General features: G+C 54.8%; 1 protein-coding gene across 2 annotated transcripts in view; it reads right to left on the reverse strand.

Annotated features, from left to right (window-relative positions):
* SLC29A3 (solute carrier family 29 member 3) overlaps window positions 1-15,500 on the reverse strand; it is a gene marked incomplete at its 5' end in the record, with an annotated part of 41,671 nt that extends 26,171 nt beyond the window's left edge. The window contains 2 exons of one of the 2 annotated variants that reach the window (XM_079900969.1): window positions 11,885-12,183; window positions 15,354-15,500. In XM_079900969.1, the coding sequence (XP_079757095.1) occupies window positions 11,885-12,183; window position 15,354 (300 nt within the window). Of the gene's footprint in view, window positions 1-11,884; window positions 12,251-15,353 lie in introns of those variants that run through there. The other variant, XM_079900968.1, reaches the window with a different exon arrangement.
* Window positions 15,501-15,986: the final 486 nt, after the last annotated feature.

Genomic DNA, 15,986 nt, shown 5'->3' on the forward strand with positions numbered 1-15,986 from the left:
CTGGGAGCCCCTGGGACCTGGAGGAGGCAAGATTCTTCCCAGAGTCTTTGCAGGGGGTAGAGGGGGAGCACGGTCCTGCTGGAGCCTTGCTTTTGGACTTCTAGCCTCCAGAACTGTGAGAATAAAATTGCTGCTGCTCTACACCACGTGGGTTGTGGTAGCTTGTTAATGGAGCAGCCACGGGAAACCGCTGCACCTTCCCTCCAGCGCCCCCTCCTGGACTCACGGGCCACCTCCAGGCCCCCTCCTCGGCGGCTCAGTCCCCTGCGCTCTCTGCCATCGGAGGGGCCTCATTAGCTCCCTCCTTCCTGTGCTACAGCCCTGCCCTGGGAGTTCATCCCCCGGCTCTGACGGCGCCCCACGCCTGCCTGCGTCACTCCCTGACTCCAGAACACTTTCCACTGCCGGCCAGCCGTCCCGCCTGGGTGGCCTGCTGAGCCCAGGCTCCAAGCCCCCAAATCAGAAGCCTTCAAGAGAACCCCCAAGACCCGAGGCCGCATGGTTCCTCCCTCCTTTTCTCAGTGTCCTCCCTTCAAAGTTTCCTCAGTTTCCCTTTCACCCTCACCCCAGCTCCATGATTTGCCGCCACCCCCCCCACCGCGTCCCCATCACCTGACTGCAGCTCACATCCACTCCCCCGGTCCCAGCTCTCCCCTCGCCTTTGCTCAGCTCCCTCCTCCGCCCACCTCCTCTGCCCACAGCCCCTCACCCACAGGCCAAGCCCATTTGTCCTGTGCTTGTCTGCCTCGAAGGGCCCAGCAGCGACACCCCCTCCGCCAGTAGCCTGGCCTCCTGGCCCCCTGGCCCCTCCTTGGAGCTCCTCATGCACTGTCCCCTCTCTTTTGGCCCTTTCTCAGGCTCCAGTTTGGTTAAATGATGGGGCACGTGGGGGTGAGGGAGGCTAACGGGTGCTCCCATGTAGCAGGCTGAAGAGGGGTGTTTATTCCAGACGGTACTAGGGAGCTATGGAAGGCCGCTGAGCAGCAAAACCATATGACCAGCGCCAGGTCTAGCGGGTCGCCTGGCAGGAGGGGATGGGATGAACGGAAGGGGAGGAGCGGGTGGCAGGGGCTATGCATTTATCCACTCATTCATTCATTTAAGAAATGTTAAAGGTAGTCGATCCCCAAAGCTCACTCACTTACTCAACAAGTAATAGCCGAGCCCCTGCTATCTGCCCAACGTGTGCTGGAGCTGGGGTGCTCTAGCGAGGGAGGCAAAAAACGAGGCAGCGACAAGTTTTTAAAAAAGACTGCAAGTTATAACAAATGGGATAAAAAGGAAAACCAAATAAGGGGTAAAGTAGCGCCCCGTGGGGGATCGATGTTGGAGACGGTAGTGAGATGGTAATGTGTGAACAGAGACCAAGGACGAGCTCTGTGACGGGTGAGGAGAAAAGCTTTCTGGACAGAGGGAGCAGCAGACAGCTGGCTCTGCAGCATGAAGGAGCTTAGTGTGTTCAAGCAACTGAAAAGCCAGAGTGATTTTGGAATCCTGGGAGTGAGGGAGAGAGGAGGGGACCAGGCTGGGGGCATGCGCAGGGCCTGGGCGTCCAGGCTGGGGTTGGAGTTTGGATGTGGGATTCTGAACAGCTGAGAAACGTGGTACCAGCACCCATTCACCAAGCCCCCACCACACGGTGCCGTTCTGTGTGTTCATCACGTCTTTGCTCCCTCTATGTTGCAGAGGAGGACGCTAAGGCTCAGAGAGGTCGGGTACTTGCCCAAAGTCACATAGCTCAGACCCAGTCCTCTGTCCCCTTACTTGGCGCAGTGGACAGCTTCTCTGTTTTGTCCTCAAGAGACCGCTTCTGCAGCCTCCATGGAGAATCGACTGAAGGGGGCGCCCTGGGGGCCAGCGAGATCCGGGAGGGGAGAACTGGAGGGATTGAGACGTTTCAGAGGTAGAATTGACAAGACTTGCTGATGGGCTGAAGGTGGGGGTGGAAAGACAGAGGGAAATAAAGGTAACGCCTCAGTTTCAGGCTTGAGCAACTCGACTGGGCAGGGGCAGGGAAGGAAGTCTGCTCCGGTGTAGTCTGGGCGTGCGGGTAAAATAATGACCCCAGAGTGAGATTCCACCCCCTGAATATGGGACCACGGCGTCTAATCCTGGGACGAGGGTCTTCCTCCCGTGCCCCTCCCAGCCAGCAGTCCAGCCCTGACACGTGACTGGCCCTCTGCGAATGCTTATTGATTAACTCATCACTCTGCTCATACTTATTGAGCCCCATAGCTATTCACAGGGGATTCAGTCCAAGTTCCTGCTTTCGTGGAACTGATGCTCTGGTCAAGCAGACAGCTGGCTAACGCATAAACAAACAGACAATACGTCAGGCAGTGATAAGTGTTATGAAGAGAAATTAAGCCTGGTAGGCACCTCTATAACGGATCTCACAACGCTCGTAGGGGGAGAACCACAAGGGAGCGGCTAGTCCTGGCAAAAGGCTGGCCTGGGGACAAATCTGCCCACCCTCTGTTTTTGTACATACTGGACAATAGTTGCACCCCTTTGTTTACGGATTATCCACAGTGGCTTTCACTCTACAAGGGCAGAGCTGAGCACCTGTTTAACAGGGATCCTGTGGCCCGCAAAACCTAAAGCATTTACCCTCTGGCCCTTTAGAAAAAGTTTGCCAGCCTCGATCTAGTTTCTTAAACAAGGTAATGGAGCCCTAAGTTGCCCCGCAAATTTGACAAAGAGTCAGAAACAATCTAGCTCTCCTGAGCCCCAGGTTTTTCCACCACGCAGGGTGAGCACGGAAAATGACAACATCACTTCCGTCAACCTTCCACCCCACCTTCGCCAGGTCCCTGAGGGGCAAGCAGGCCTTGGATCTGCATCTTATGTGCCCCCTACGCACCCTCAGGCTGGAACCTTAGTAGGCAGGGAGATGGCTCGGAAACAGGTAGAGGGAAAGGTCAGAGAAACAGGGAGCCTGTAAGTCCACACACAACCTCTGCGGGGTGAGAGCTGATTCAGGGCTCAGTCCCTGCTGACGCTCGGCCAGCCTGTCCTTCCTCTTCTGCAGCCTGATCATGTGGCCAGGGCAAGGAGGAAGAAGCCTTCCAAGGAAATTCCCCACCTCCCCTCAGCTTCTGCAGCCCCCTGAGGGCTGACACACATCAGCAACCCAGGGCTGATGGCTAGGGACAGGGACCAGGCCCTGTGGCATGTGCCTAAAGAGGAAGCGGTAGACAAAAAACCAAAACAAAAACAAAAAAAATGAGGTGGCCTGGCGGTGCTCCAGCTGCTCTCTGCAGAAGGAAACCCAGGAGAACAACCAGGAAGAGGCAGTCCTGAGCAGACCCAGCTGCACTTCCTCACCCAACATGCCCTCTCCTCTACAGGGAGGCTGTTTTTCTTTGGGGGTTCATGTGGGCAGAAACCACAGGCTGCTACAGGCCTCAGATGCATGCGTGCGTGCGTGTGTGTGCACACTCATGGGACTCCCAAGAGGGCCTCCCAGGTCGCTGCTGCCACCACGGATCCCTTCCAGAAGATGGCCCTGTAATGAAGGCGCTCGGCCAAGACTACAGTTTGGTTCTGCTCTCCGGGTACTCGAGATGATCGAGCACGTAAGGCCCAGGCCGCGTTCTAATTTGTCAAGGAAATCACCTCTAGATTCTAAGGATGTGTGCAGGAAGAAGTAAAACCGAAGGCAGAGGGGGAGCGATCGAGAGCCTGGGAGGGCCAGGGAGCAGGGCGCAGCTGTGGACAGGGGCCCTGAGCACACAGGGAGAAAATAAAAAGAGAAGTCGAGGCCACTGAAGGCATGACTGACAGCGTTTCAGGTCGGGCTTTTTCTCTCCCTCTGCAGGACACAGCAAGAGCTAAAAACAGAAGAAAAAGCCATCACAGGTGTATTTACTGGGAATAGCATGCTGGCTGGGTCTGCAGTTAGAATCAGAGGGTGGACAAGGGAATTAAAAAAAAATGACTCACTTTGGTTCTAATTTTTAAAAATGGTTTAGAGCAGCCATCCATGCTAGCCCAGGCCACTGGGCAGCTGGGAGGAGGGACCTGCCCTCTCTGCCTGGTGGCCACTCACCCATGCCCTGCTCAGGAAGCCTATAGCCCCATCCTAACCTGCCTGACCCCCAGACTGCCCCCAACTTCTCCTTTCCTGGGATGACAGGGCTCAGGCAAAATTCTGCCTTAAAATGCTTTCATGGTGTAAGGAAGGGTGTTTCCCTCACTTAGCACTATTCTTCAGAATTCTGCTCTTAAGAAGTAGATTGCCAAATGGAATCTAGGCACCTTTTCCATTCGGAGAGGTCTGAGTTGCACTAGGAGTGGACTGCAGGAGCGTCACGATCCATCTACACCAGAATGGTGCTTCTCAAGGAACAGCATGTGGACAGAGGAGACCTGGATACCTGCTACCCTGCCAGCTGGCCATGTCAGGAGCACCTGGCAACAGTGCCCAGGCCCACCCCAGGGAGGAGGAGCCAGCAGAGCGGAGCCTGGGAATCTGGGTGTCTGCCAAGTGCCCCAGGAAACCTGATACAGACTCATAGATACCCCTGGGTTACGGCCCCCACTCTTGTCTTCATAGCCCTGTGGCATCAGCAAGTCATTTATTGCTTCACTTTCCTCCTCTGTGGGCAAAATGCATCCTTATGGCTGGATGTGAGGTGACAGGCAAATGGGTGGAGCAGGGCTTTTCAAATGACAGGTTGCAACCCTGTTCATAAAGGATATGAAATCCACTTAATGGGTCACAACCAGAATTTTATTTCATTTTCACTTTTACTGCCTTCTTTCCTGTTCCTCAGGATGAATCATCTGCGTGCTTTTCCAGGACCCCCTCCACTGTGCCCCGAGCCCAGGCCCTATCTGCTCGCAGACTGCACTCAGCTATGTTTCTTCCTCGTCCTCAGCACCCACGGTCCCCTCTCCACTGGACCATTCACATGAGCACACAAACTACCTGCTATTTCTCCTGTGTTAAAAATACAACAAACCGGACTTCCCTGGTGGCACAGTGGTTGAGAGTCCGCCTGCCGATGCAGGGGACACGGGTTCGTGCCCCGGTCCGGGAAGATCCCACATGCCGCGGAGCGGCTAGGCCCGTGAGCCGTGGCCACTGAGCCTGCGCGTCCGGAGCCTGTGCTCCGCAACGGGAGAGGCCACAGCAGTGAGAGGCCCGCGTACCGCCAAGAAAAAAAAAAAAAAAAAAAAAAAACCCAGAAAATCCGTACCCTCTTGACCACACATCCCCTGTAACTCCCGCTCCAATCCTCCAGAAGGAAAGAGTTGCAAAGCAAAACTCCTAGAGGTATTTCCCAGGTTTGCGGTCTCCCCAGTCCCTCCCCCATCCTCTCCCTCACGGCCTCGGGTCCAGCTTCTGCCCCAACCCCCATGTTGCTGCTCCCCAAGGCCACCAAGGGCCCACACGAGGTTAAATCCAAAGGCAAGCTCTCCATCCTCCTCAGCCTGGGTGGCTTATAAGCCATTTATAAGATCGGCACGGATGATCACTTGCTCCTCCTTGAAAACTACAATCAGAGATTGTTTTAAGTGTAGATGCTGCTTCGTGAAACTGCTGCTTCCATTACAGACATGTGCGTCCTGCCAGATGAAAGGTGTCGTCTGAAAACATCTGGAGAGGCTGATATGGAGCCCAGGGTTAAGGGCATGGACGATGTGGGTTCAGATGGCCCGGCCTGAGTCACTGACTCTGTGCCTGGGAACAAATAACCTGTATTTTCTGAGCTTTGGTTCCCTTCTCTGTAAAATGGGTATAATAATACCTATCCCTGAGGGCTGTAGTAAGGAGCAAAAGAGATAAGGAAAAGAAAGCTTCTGGCACACAGTAGGTTGCTTAATAAATATCGTGGAATTAATAAGCAAATCAGAGCCCTCAGTACAGTGCTGGCACAGGGCGAGGGCTTGGTCAAGGAGGTGAACGTTAGGAGGATTCGGCCCATCCCTCACACCACAGCTACCGTGCAGGAGATGCGCAGTAAATACCAGGCTTCCCTCCCGGCGACATCTGGGGCGCTCTGTACATGCTGCGGACTCCCCATGGTGGGTCTGTGCTCAGAGCACCCAGGGGCCACGGAGCCTGGCCCCAAGCCACACAGCAGGGGAGGGCACCGCTAGGGCTGGGGCTGAAGGAAGTCCTTCTGTCACCCTCTGGGCTGCTCCCAGCTACCCTGCAGTCCCACGAGACAGACAGACCCAGCTTCCTCCCAGGTACAGAGCTTTTACAAAATCAACTACGCAGGGCTCTTAAAACTCCAGGCGCAGGTCACAGTCCACTCCCTGATCCAGCACAGAGAGGGTACTGGCTGGTCCTGGCAGTGACAGCAGCCCAGGAGAGCAGAGGCCGGGACTGTCTCCATTTCCCTGCCCTCCGTTCTCACGGCTTCACTCGCTCTGGCCTGTGCTGCCCTAGGTGCTAGGACACCCACTTCGGTGCCCAGTCGGGCACCTACTGCTGCTCCTTTTTCAGGAGGCCGGCAAACAAGGAGGAAGAGGAAGGTGGCTATGCAACCCCTCAGCTCACACTGAGCGTGTGCCCAGAGGAAGGGCTGAAGTCTCTTTCCAGGCTGTCAGGCATCAGGGGACAGCAGAGTCACATTGAGGAATTAAGCCCAAAGCATTTAGGTCAAGCGAGCACCAGACCCTCCATCCAGTCAAACAGAGCAGGACCCTATGGGGCTCCTGGGCACAGAAGCCCTTCTGTGCCATAAATGAGAAGATGCTCAGAGACCTTCTGAACCAGATCAACCTGGATCCCTTCCCTATGCAGGAAGCCCACTTCGTGTCTCTGCTAGCCCACCTGAAACGTCAGAACTCCTTTGGTGGTGGCCACTGTGACCCCCAGATCTTCTGCTCCCTTGTAAAGCCACGCCCTCCCTATCCTGGATTGGGGTGATGGGGCTTCCTTCCCCAGCCATATAATAACTAAAGCAACAAATACTTATCATGTGCAACTCTATGCTGGGGGCACAGGGATGCAGAGTAAGAGAACTGTATTCACTATTCCAAAAGAGCAAACGGTTTGGCGGGGGAGGCATTCTCACCTTTGAAAAGGGTACTGTCACCACGGATAATAGCAGTTCCTACCTCACAGGGTGCTGGGGGTTAAATTAGTTAATGCAGGCAAAGTGCTGAGAGTGTTGCTACCCCACAATAAGTCCTCAATACCATGAGTTGTGGGGTGAGGACCTGATGGGGAAGTACGCCAGGCTCTGGGGACCCAGATGAGGAGCCCGTAGTTCAGAAGGGTGGAGGCAGGGGAGGTTCCCAGGAGTAACAGACACATCTACCTCCTGCCCCACTCCCTGGTCTGAGCCCCTGGAGCGCCTCTGGTCAGGGGATGGACAGGATGGCAACAGATGGCCAGGCGTGGGTCCTGGCCCCGCTGACACCAAGTCGGACTGTGGGTCCCACCCACCACCTGGCCATGTCCCGCAGCCCCCTCAGAGAGGAGCCCTGGGCAGGCCAAGGCGAATGGGAAGAATGCGTGCGCAGGGGCCGTGGAGGCCTCGTGGCAGGGGATGACCGGGAGAAGGTGTCATCACCACCTTCTCTGGGGCAGAAAGGGGGTGTGTGTCCGCCTTATAGTCCCTGGCCCAGCAGCAGCGCTACAGGCTGGCAGGAGAGGCCAAGGAGGCCCCCCACAGGATCAGGGATGGTTTACGAACCCCAGAGCCAGGGGAGGACTGGGGTGGGGGGCAGGGGGATGTGGTAGAGGTGGTGTGGGGAAGGGATCAGGGATGCTGACAGCTTGGAAGCTGGGTCCAGAATCCAGGGGTACAGCTAAGGCACCTGGGCTTCCAGGGGGGAAAAGGAGGCCAGACCAGGGTCAGGCTCTCCACAGGAAGAAAGATAATACGGTTTGGCCACATCAGGGTGTGGGGTGGCCTCTGTCTCCAGGACAGTCCCCTCTGCACTACCCTCTGAGCAGGACAAATTCTGCAGTCATCTATCCACCTAAATTCTCCGTAAAACTGTTTACAGCCCTTCCTAGCTATGTGATTAGGGGCAGGCTATCGAACCTCTCTGAGCCTCTGGCTTTTTGCCTGAAAAAACCCCCCAGAAACAGGGTTAATGAGAGACAGTGTGTTTGGCACCCTTGCCAGCATGGTGGCCCAGAGTCAGGCTCGGAAGGCGGCTCCCCAAAGCACCATCTTTTCCTATCAGTTCTTCCTCTTTTATGCTCTCATTTTTTTGGCTCTGGGCCCACAGTCTTGTGGTGAGTTTATTCAAAGTTCTTATTCCAGAGAACGGAGACAAGGGGGCAGGCGAGCCTGAGAATGCTTTCTAAACCACCCCAAGGGTGTTCCAGGCAGAAGAAAATGATCCTGAGAAGGGGGGTGACCTTGAAAGTGACATAACCGGGGAGGGGGTCTGTGCAAACACCCCCACGGAGTCAAATTCCCCACCCAATGGTATCCGTCCCTGGGAAATATAAAAAGGAAGTAGGGAGAACAACCAACATCCAGGCCCACAGCTAACTGAGCTGCAGGTGGTGGCTGGAGACAGACCCATTTGACTCTCCCCCGCTCGCTCCCCCCAGAGTAGCCCTCAGGTGACAGCACAGACCAGCCGCCTCTCGCAGGGAAATCAGGAAGAGGGGGAAAGAACTGGGGAGGCGGGTGGCAGGAATGAGGAATTAGGCAAAGAAAAATGGCGCACAAAATGCAGAAACAGCCCAGCATGCTTGCTTCCCAAACCTGGCCCATGAATCGAGGGGTGACAGGTCTCTCATCTCCGATGCCAAGAGCGAGGAGCTCCGGGCAGCCGCAGGTACTACATCTGCACCTGCCAGCACTTGGAAAGAGGCAATAAAGCATAGCAGCAGGGCCTGGAATGCTAAGTGCCTGCAGCTGGGAAAGGACTGCCTCGCAGCAAGAGCCGCTCACGGCACACCTCCGCCGGGCGAGGGCCACTCCCAGGGACTGGACCGCACATCCTCGCCTGCCCTGGGCAGCCCGCTGCTGGGGCCAGGGCAGCGGGCAGAAGAGGAGGCAGGACAGGTGCACATGGAATGTAGCCCTGGGGGCCACCCAGGGCCGGGTGCTGGCCCAGACAGACAGGGATCTTCTGGATGAAGCCCAAGTGAGCTGGCTGATTTACGGAGGCTGGCAGAAAGCTGGGACGCTTGAGTCACTGGTAAATGAGAGTGGATCATAAAGCACCCCGGCTAAGCCAGACGTCTGGAAATACAGCAGGGCCACCTGCAGCTCACAGTGTGGCCCCATTCCTCGAAGGATAATAATGATCATAATGTTTATACAGAACTCGCAGTAGTGGTGCCAGGCCCTGCGCTAAGTGCTTTGCATGCCTGTGAATTTACTTAACCCTCACCACAACGCTAAGAAGTTGGTGGGTGTATCATCCTCCTGTTATACGCCTGCAAGGCGAGGCAGCACCGAGAGGCCAGGGAGCTAAGAGCAGAGGCAGGGTTTGAACCCATGCAGTCTGTTTCCAAAAGCCCTGCCCTAGCCAGTGCTTCCCAAACTCTACCATGCCTGCCAGTCACCAGGGCGGCGTGTTGGCAGCTCCTGACTCAGTCAGTCTGGGGGCCTGAGACTCTGCATCACTAACACACTCCCAGTGATGCCTGGTCCCAAGACCACGCCTTGAGTAGGACGCTCTAAATTACTATACTAGGTTCCGTGACAGCCCTTCACTGCAGAAACGAGTTTATACGCACTGCTCTGGCCTCTGGAGGCATGTGTGAATTCCTCAGTTAACAGGGAGAGGCCCTCACAGGGTGTCAGAACCAAGGGGCTGGAGCTGGAGGAGGGAGTGTGAAGTCTTGAAATGCCCATGTCCACACCTCACCTCGGCCTTATTCAATCAGCATCTCTGGGGTAGGGCCCAGACTGGAAATTTTAAAAAGCTCCCTGGGTGATTCCACTGCATAGCCATGGTAGAGCCCTTCCAGACAGACGATAGGGATGCCTCAGTCAATGCGTCAGACTCATTGAAAGTTCCGTGGGGTTAGGTCAGGGACTTCAAAGGTGCTCTCAGAAAAGGGGTGGCGAGCCAACTCCTAGGCCAGTTGATGGGTATGGCTAGGGTCTGCTAGGGTATCCTCTTCTTGTCCCCTGGGGCACCCCTGGAGGAGAGGGGCAGCTGGCAACCCCCAGCCTGGGATGCCTTTAGAGCACCCTGCTTCCCCCATCCATGAGCTTTCAAGAGAGAGCAGACCTTGCCCTGGATCAGCTGCAAAAACTGAGGCTCCTGACAGAGTAACCACGCTGAACCCTCTTCTCCACTAAACCTGGACCTTAGCCCCTGGCCTATCTCCACCTGCCAGCTCAGTCTTAGCGAGAATCCTTCGAAGTCAGTTTATGGAGAACCCCCCCACCCTTGATATCTTATCACCCTCGAGATCTGATCAAGTTCTTCATCCCCCACCCGTGGTGTCTATGTCATTGGCCTGCCTTTAGCAAGAATCCCCCTACCCTTCATTGTAAATTAACTATACTTCAACATTAAAAAAAGAAATAATTCTCAAATGCTATGGCTACTTTCCAAGTAAGGTTAGTGACAATTTTTATACTAAACCAAATTATAATGAAACCTTAATTTATGAGAAAAAAAAATCCCTCTACCCTGATGATTCCTCTTAGTAATGTTCCAACCACTGACCCCCTCACTTTGCTCCTTAGCTATAAATCCCCACTTGTCCTTGCAGTATTTGGAGCTGAGCCCAATCTCTCTCCCTTACTGCAACAGTCTTGAGTAAAGGTTTCCTTACCACTTTAACAAGTGGCAGAATAATTTTTTCTTTAACACTCTCCCTGCCCATGGGAAAAGTCACCCCACAAAATGAGCAGCCCCAGGTGGAGAGAGAGGGCTTGATGCCACCTGCCAACCAAACTGAGACTCCTCACCCTGACATTCAAGGCCCAAGCAAAGCCTTCAAGGCCCAGGAAATTATCTCAAGCCTTATTTCTCTCTTACATGCACCCCACATATAGCAAAACCAGATGCTTCACTGTTCCTAATAGACATCTGAACTTTCCTCCCAACCTGCCATAGCTCAGAGTTTTCCTTCCACCTGGAATGTCTCCTCCCCATTCTTCTAAGTTGCAGAGATCTCTCCCCTAATAACAAGACTACTTACGCCCAGTCTTCAATTCCCCATCTTCCATAACTACACAGACTCCTCTCTGGGCTGGGTACATGGTTCTCGGGATAAAGACAACACTTAAAGACTACACTTCCCAGCCTCCTTTGCAGTGCTTGTGGTCACACGACTGACCAATGCGATATGAGCAAAAGCAATGTGTTTTACTTCCCAAAGTGTTTATGTTCTTATAACTGTCCTTTTCCTCTTCCTACTTGATGTAATGGCTAGAATTCCAACAGCCATTTTAGACTATGAAGTGATCTTGAACATGGAAGCGACACATGGTGGAGTAACTAGGTTCCTGCAAACATGGAACATCACACTAGCATTGGGCTGGCCCCCTCCAGACTTGCACATGAGAGAAAAATGACCTTCTATCTTGTGGTAGCCACTGCTCTTATGGAATTTTCTGCAGCTCACAGCTGAACTTAGCACTATTATATCCACTCTTTCAGACTCCTGGAGGCATGGACTCTGAATTCTTGGTTACCATACCACATGGCACAGAATCATCGTTTGCATCTCCTCCCCAAGTTAAATACTAAGCAATGTGAAGGCTGGGGCTGTGTCTTATCCATTTCTATCTTCCCCTGCCACCTGAAGCATCAGGCCTCATATACAACACAGAGCATGTTTTAGGGCTGAAGTGAATTCCATCTACGTACTATACTCCACACAGCTTCCCAATTCGCATCCTTACTCTTAGGACGCTGCAAGCCTCCCTGGAAGGGTGCACCCAAATGAAGTCGCCCTTCACCGCCTCCCAGGAGGAACACGCCTTACCAGGATGTCCGAGCCCTTAGACTCCTCCACTGTGGCTGGGCTGGAACAGTTGCTGAGTTTGAATATCCAGTACTCCTGGGCCGTGACAAAGAAGTTCCATGGCAGCAGGCCACCGATGCCCAAGCTGAAGAAGATGATGTAGGTACCACTGAAGCGGTCCTTGGGCCTCTGCAGGCCAGGCGGCGGGTGGTCCAGCAGCTTCTCAAGCAGTGCTTCTTGGTCAGCTCGGAGAGAGCTGCTTGCAGTTCTGTAGGTGGAGTTGGAGCTTTGATGAAAGTCATCCTCTGAGACGATGGCCACTGTTGGAGCAGAGAGAGAAGCAGAGATGCGGCAGGTGATCAGAAGCTGAGGCCGGGACTCACCCATCCTACAGAGCTGACTATGTCCCCACTCTGAGGTCTACAGGGTCACCAAGACGTGGTTCAAGAGCTTCAGGTTTAAAGATTAGGGAGAAGGATAAGATGTCACACTGTAAGTGACCTCAGGTTCCCCCCACCCAGTCCATACAAGGGCAACAGAGTAGCAAATAATTGTGGGGCAGCTGGGAGTAAGGCAATGCGGCATGGTGGGGCCTGTGGCAATCAATCTGCAAGGGCAAATCTGGTCTCAAGGCATCGAACTTTCTAAGCAGCCATAACAAAAGGAATTAGGACCCCTGATGAGCACACAGTGCTCTCTAAACTCTTGAACTTTGTGTGAGAAAAGTAAGGAGCAGGAAAAGTGTGCAGAATATGGTAGTATTTGTGCAAAAAAGCAGGGATGGGGTAGATGGGAAGAAAATACACACATATGTACATATATCCTCTGGAAGGACACAAAAAATTTCAAACAGTGGTTGCCTCTGAGGTGGGAGGCTAGGGATGGGGAGGGTGGGGACTTCACTGCATACTCTTCTGCGCCTCTCGAATTCTGAACTTTGTGAATGTATTATCTGTTCAAAAATAAAATTATAAATAAAAATAAAGGCATTCAAATTAAATAATATTAACAACAACAAACAACCTCATGGTGTCTAGCGCTGCCCCCAGAAGCTGGTTTGAAACATCTAATAGTCCACTCTCTCATTTCACTTGTGGGGAAACCGAGGTCCAAAGAACGGGTCACAAACCAGGCCAATGGCCAAGTCTGAGGCTGCAGCTCCGGCCTGGATCCCCACCTCTGTTCATCACATCCCACCACGAGACAGCAACTCCCCATTTGTGGTAGCAGCTAAGACAAATCGAAGATTCCAGGTTGCCAGTAACAATTGTGTAGATGGCCTTGGGCAAGTCACCATGCTCTGAGCCTCACCTTCCCCATCCCCATCCGCAAACCCAGGGAAGCCTTTTTCCAATGGCTTTTGTAAACTGCGACTGGCTGGCAATGCTGACAAACGTCAGCATCTTCCCTGCCATCCTCGGCTTGTCACCTGGCCGGCTGGCTGCGGAGTTTGGCTGCAAGGTAGCACGCCTGCTTCCATGCCCTATATAGCACACAGGCCATGACAGCAGCTTGATAAATGGGAAATATTTCCATAAAGCTGAGGATGGGATACTCTGTCGTCCCTTCTGCAATAAACAAATCAATGCACCTCGGCTCACGTAGGAGTCTGAGCCTTAACTCAGAGCATCAAGCCAGGCCAGGTGAGATGGGAACACTGTGTCACAGAGGTACAGAGCCTTATCAGGCTCTGCTACTATTTCGGGAGAGCCTCACAACATTTCCCGGAATTAGGCAGGACAGAAATTATTGTCTCCTTTTTATCAGAAGCAAAGGATGAGGACTTACGTCACTTGATTTGTCCCACATTCAAACAGTAAGAATTCCCGATAGTTAAAATTAAATCCAGTACTCATGCATGTCAAGGTCTGTACCTAGCACTTGAGGCTGACCACAGCCCAGTATAGTAGGTAGTACTCTAAGACCCATTTCACAGGTGAAGAGTGAGCCTCAAAGAGGTTGAGCAATTTGCCCAAAGTCACACAGTAAGAGTAAGGTTACATAGCCAAGCAGTCTGAGCCCATGTGGACTCCATGGCGTCCCTGGGAGGCAGGTGGCTGGCAACGTGCACCCTTGTCTGCTGGCTCCTGGCCAGTGAGGTGTGAGCAGCGGTGAAGGCAGCACTGCAGGGCACCCTCATCAATGTTTGCTGAATGAATGGACTCTGGAATGAATGGAATGAATGGGGGCAGCCAGGATGTTTTCCCCTGCTGGGGCAGCATATACCCTGCAGCAGGCAGGCAGGAGGATGCCGGATACCCAGAGCATCCGAGTCAGCAAGTCTATTTTCAACTCCCCTGGTTGAGCAGAGCCCTTTCCCAGCTTTGCTCACAGGGAGCTCAGCACTAACCAGACAGTGTGGCCACACGTGCACATGCGTGCGCGCGCGCACACACACACACACCCCATTTCTAAATTAGTGTTTAAAATGTAAAAATTATGACCCACGTAGGACAACAGACAAAGGCCAAGTGGTTCCTTCCAGATGCTCCAGCTCCAAGTATGGGTGCAGGGGCCACCAGCTCGGTCACCCAGGCCACTCTGCCGGAGTCCATTCTCAGCTCCAGGTAGCTATTTGTCCAGGACCATTCAGCCTTGACAAAGCTTCGAAGGAGCCTGGAATTTCCTCTCACCCAGGTCACAGGCCAAGGCACTGGAGTGAGCAAAGTCTTATTACTCTTGATGAAAACGAGCTGCTGGCTTTTGGATTAAAGAGAAAGGTAAGGAAGAGCCTCGGCTGGTGGGCTGGCTGTGGCCTGGAGTGTGTTCCTCAGGCACCTGCAGGAGCTCGTTGGGCTCAGCCCTGCTCCCGTCCTGGGTGACCCGGGGCAAGGGGCAGCCGCTGCACGAAGCAGCAGAAACTCGCGGGGCCTGGAGTCATTGCAGGCCATCCTCCAGGTCTGGGTGCCGGTTTCCAGGAAGTTTCTTACTGACTCTGGCAATCTCGCCTCTGTGTCTCTATTTCCTCACCTATGAAATGGGGGCAGGGGGGCTGGTGAAGCTAACCTACGGGAAAGCACTGCTGGGAAACTCACGGTGCCACCCAGAGGCCATGGCAGAATCTGCCTTGGGGTTGTGGACACCCCCAGCCTCAGGCTTCCCAGTTTGGACAGTCAGCCACCTTCTGGATACTCTGGGCTGACCTGTCCATACCCAGGCCCCCCATATCCAGGCGGTGAGGTCCAGTCTCAGGAAATCCATGGGGAGGAGGGCAGAGAATCTGGGGGAGAAAGAAGATAGAGACCCAAAAAGAGGGAAAGTGAGAGGAAAGGAGGGGGAGGAGGAGAGAGCGGAGAGGAAGCGGAGGGACGCTGGGGAGGGGGCCACAGCGAGAGGCGCCAAGACAGAGGCCGGGGTCCTGAGGCTCCCGCGGAGCCTCCCAGGAGGGCCGCGGCGGGAGGCCGCCGACTCCGCGAGCCCAGTGGGCGACCGAGGGCCTGAAGAGCTGGGCGGGGGCCAGACCCGCGCCCGACAGCCGGCCCGCACTTACTGTCGCCGCCGCGTCGCCGCCGCCGCCTCTCCGCTTACCTCGGCCACTACGACGACTCGCGGCTCTGCTGGGCCGCAGGCCGGGCTCCGCCTCCAGGCGCCGCCCCGCCCACCACCGCCGGCGCTTCCCGGTTTGCAAACCTTTCTCCTTCCGGCGCTCCCTGCGCTGCTGCCCCACTTCACAGGTGGAGAGAGTGAGGCGCCGGGCCGCCAGGTGCCCTGCGCAGGCGGGCGTGCGAGCGCTCCGTGAGCCGGCTCTCGGTGCTGCCGCAGCTGCTTCTCCACCGTGGAGCCCGACCCCATCATTTCCCAGAGCCCTGCTCCCCAGAACCCGGAAAAGCTCTCCACCTGCCCCAGACTCCTGCAGCCTCACCCGCTCCTCCCTGATCCCCTGCTGTTCCCCGCACCCCACCCCCGCGCCGCCTGAGGGACCCTCCTGTGTGCCAACACCTTCCAGAGGCTCGTTGTCTGGCTGAGGCAGGGGCGTAGTTGGGCCGGCAGCACGCAGTCCTCAGGACCACCCCGGCCCCACGAGACCCTCCCACCGGCCGCCAGACCTTCCTGTCTAAATTACAGGCCAAGGCAGCCACCTTTATCCTACCCTCTCTCTGCTGTGCCCCTGACATCCACATGC

The sequence above is a fragment of the Stenella coeruleoalba genome (genome assembly GCF_951394435.1).
Source record: "Stenella coeruleoalba genome assembly, chromosome: 16".
Lineage (NCBI taxonomy): Eukaryota > Metazoa > Chordata > Mammalia > Artiodactyla > Delphinidae > Stenella > Stenella coeruleoalba.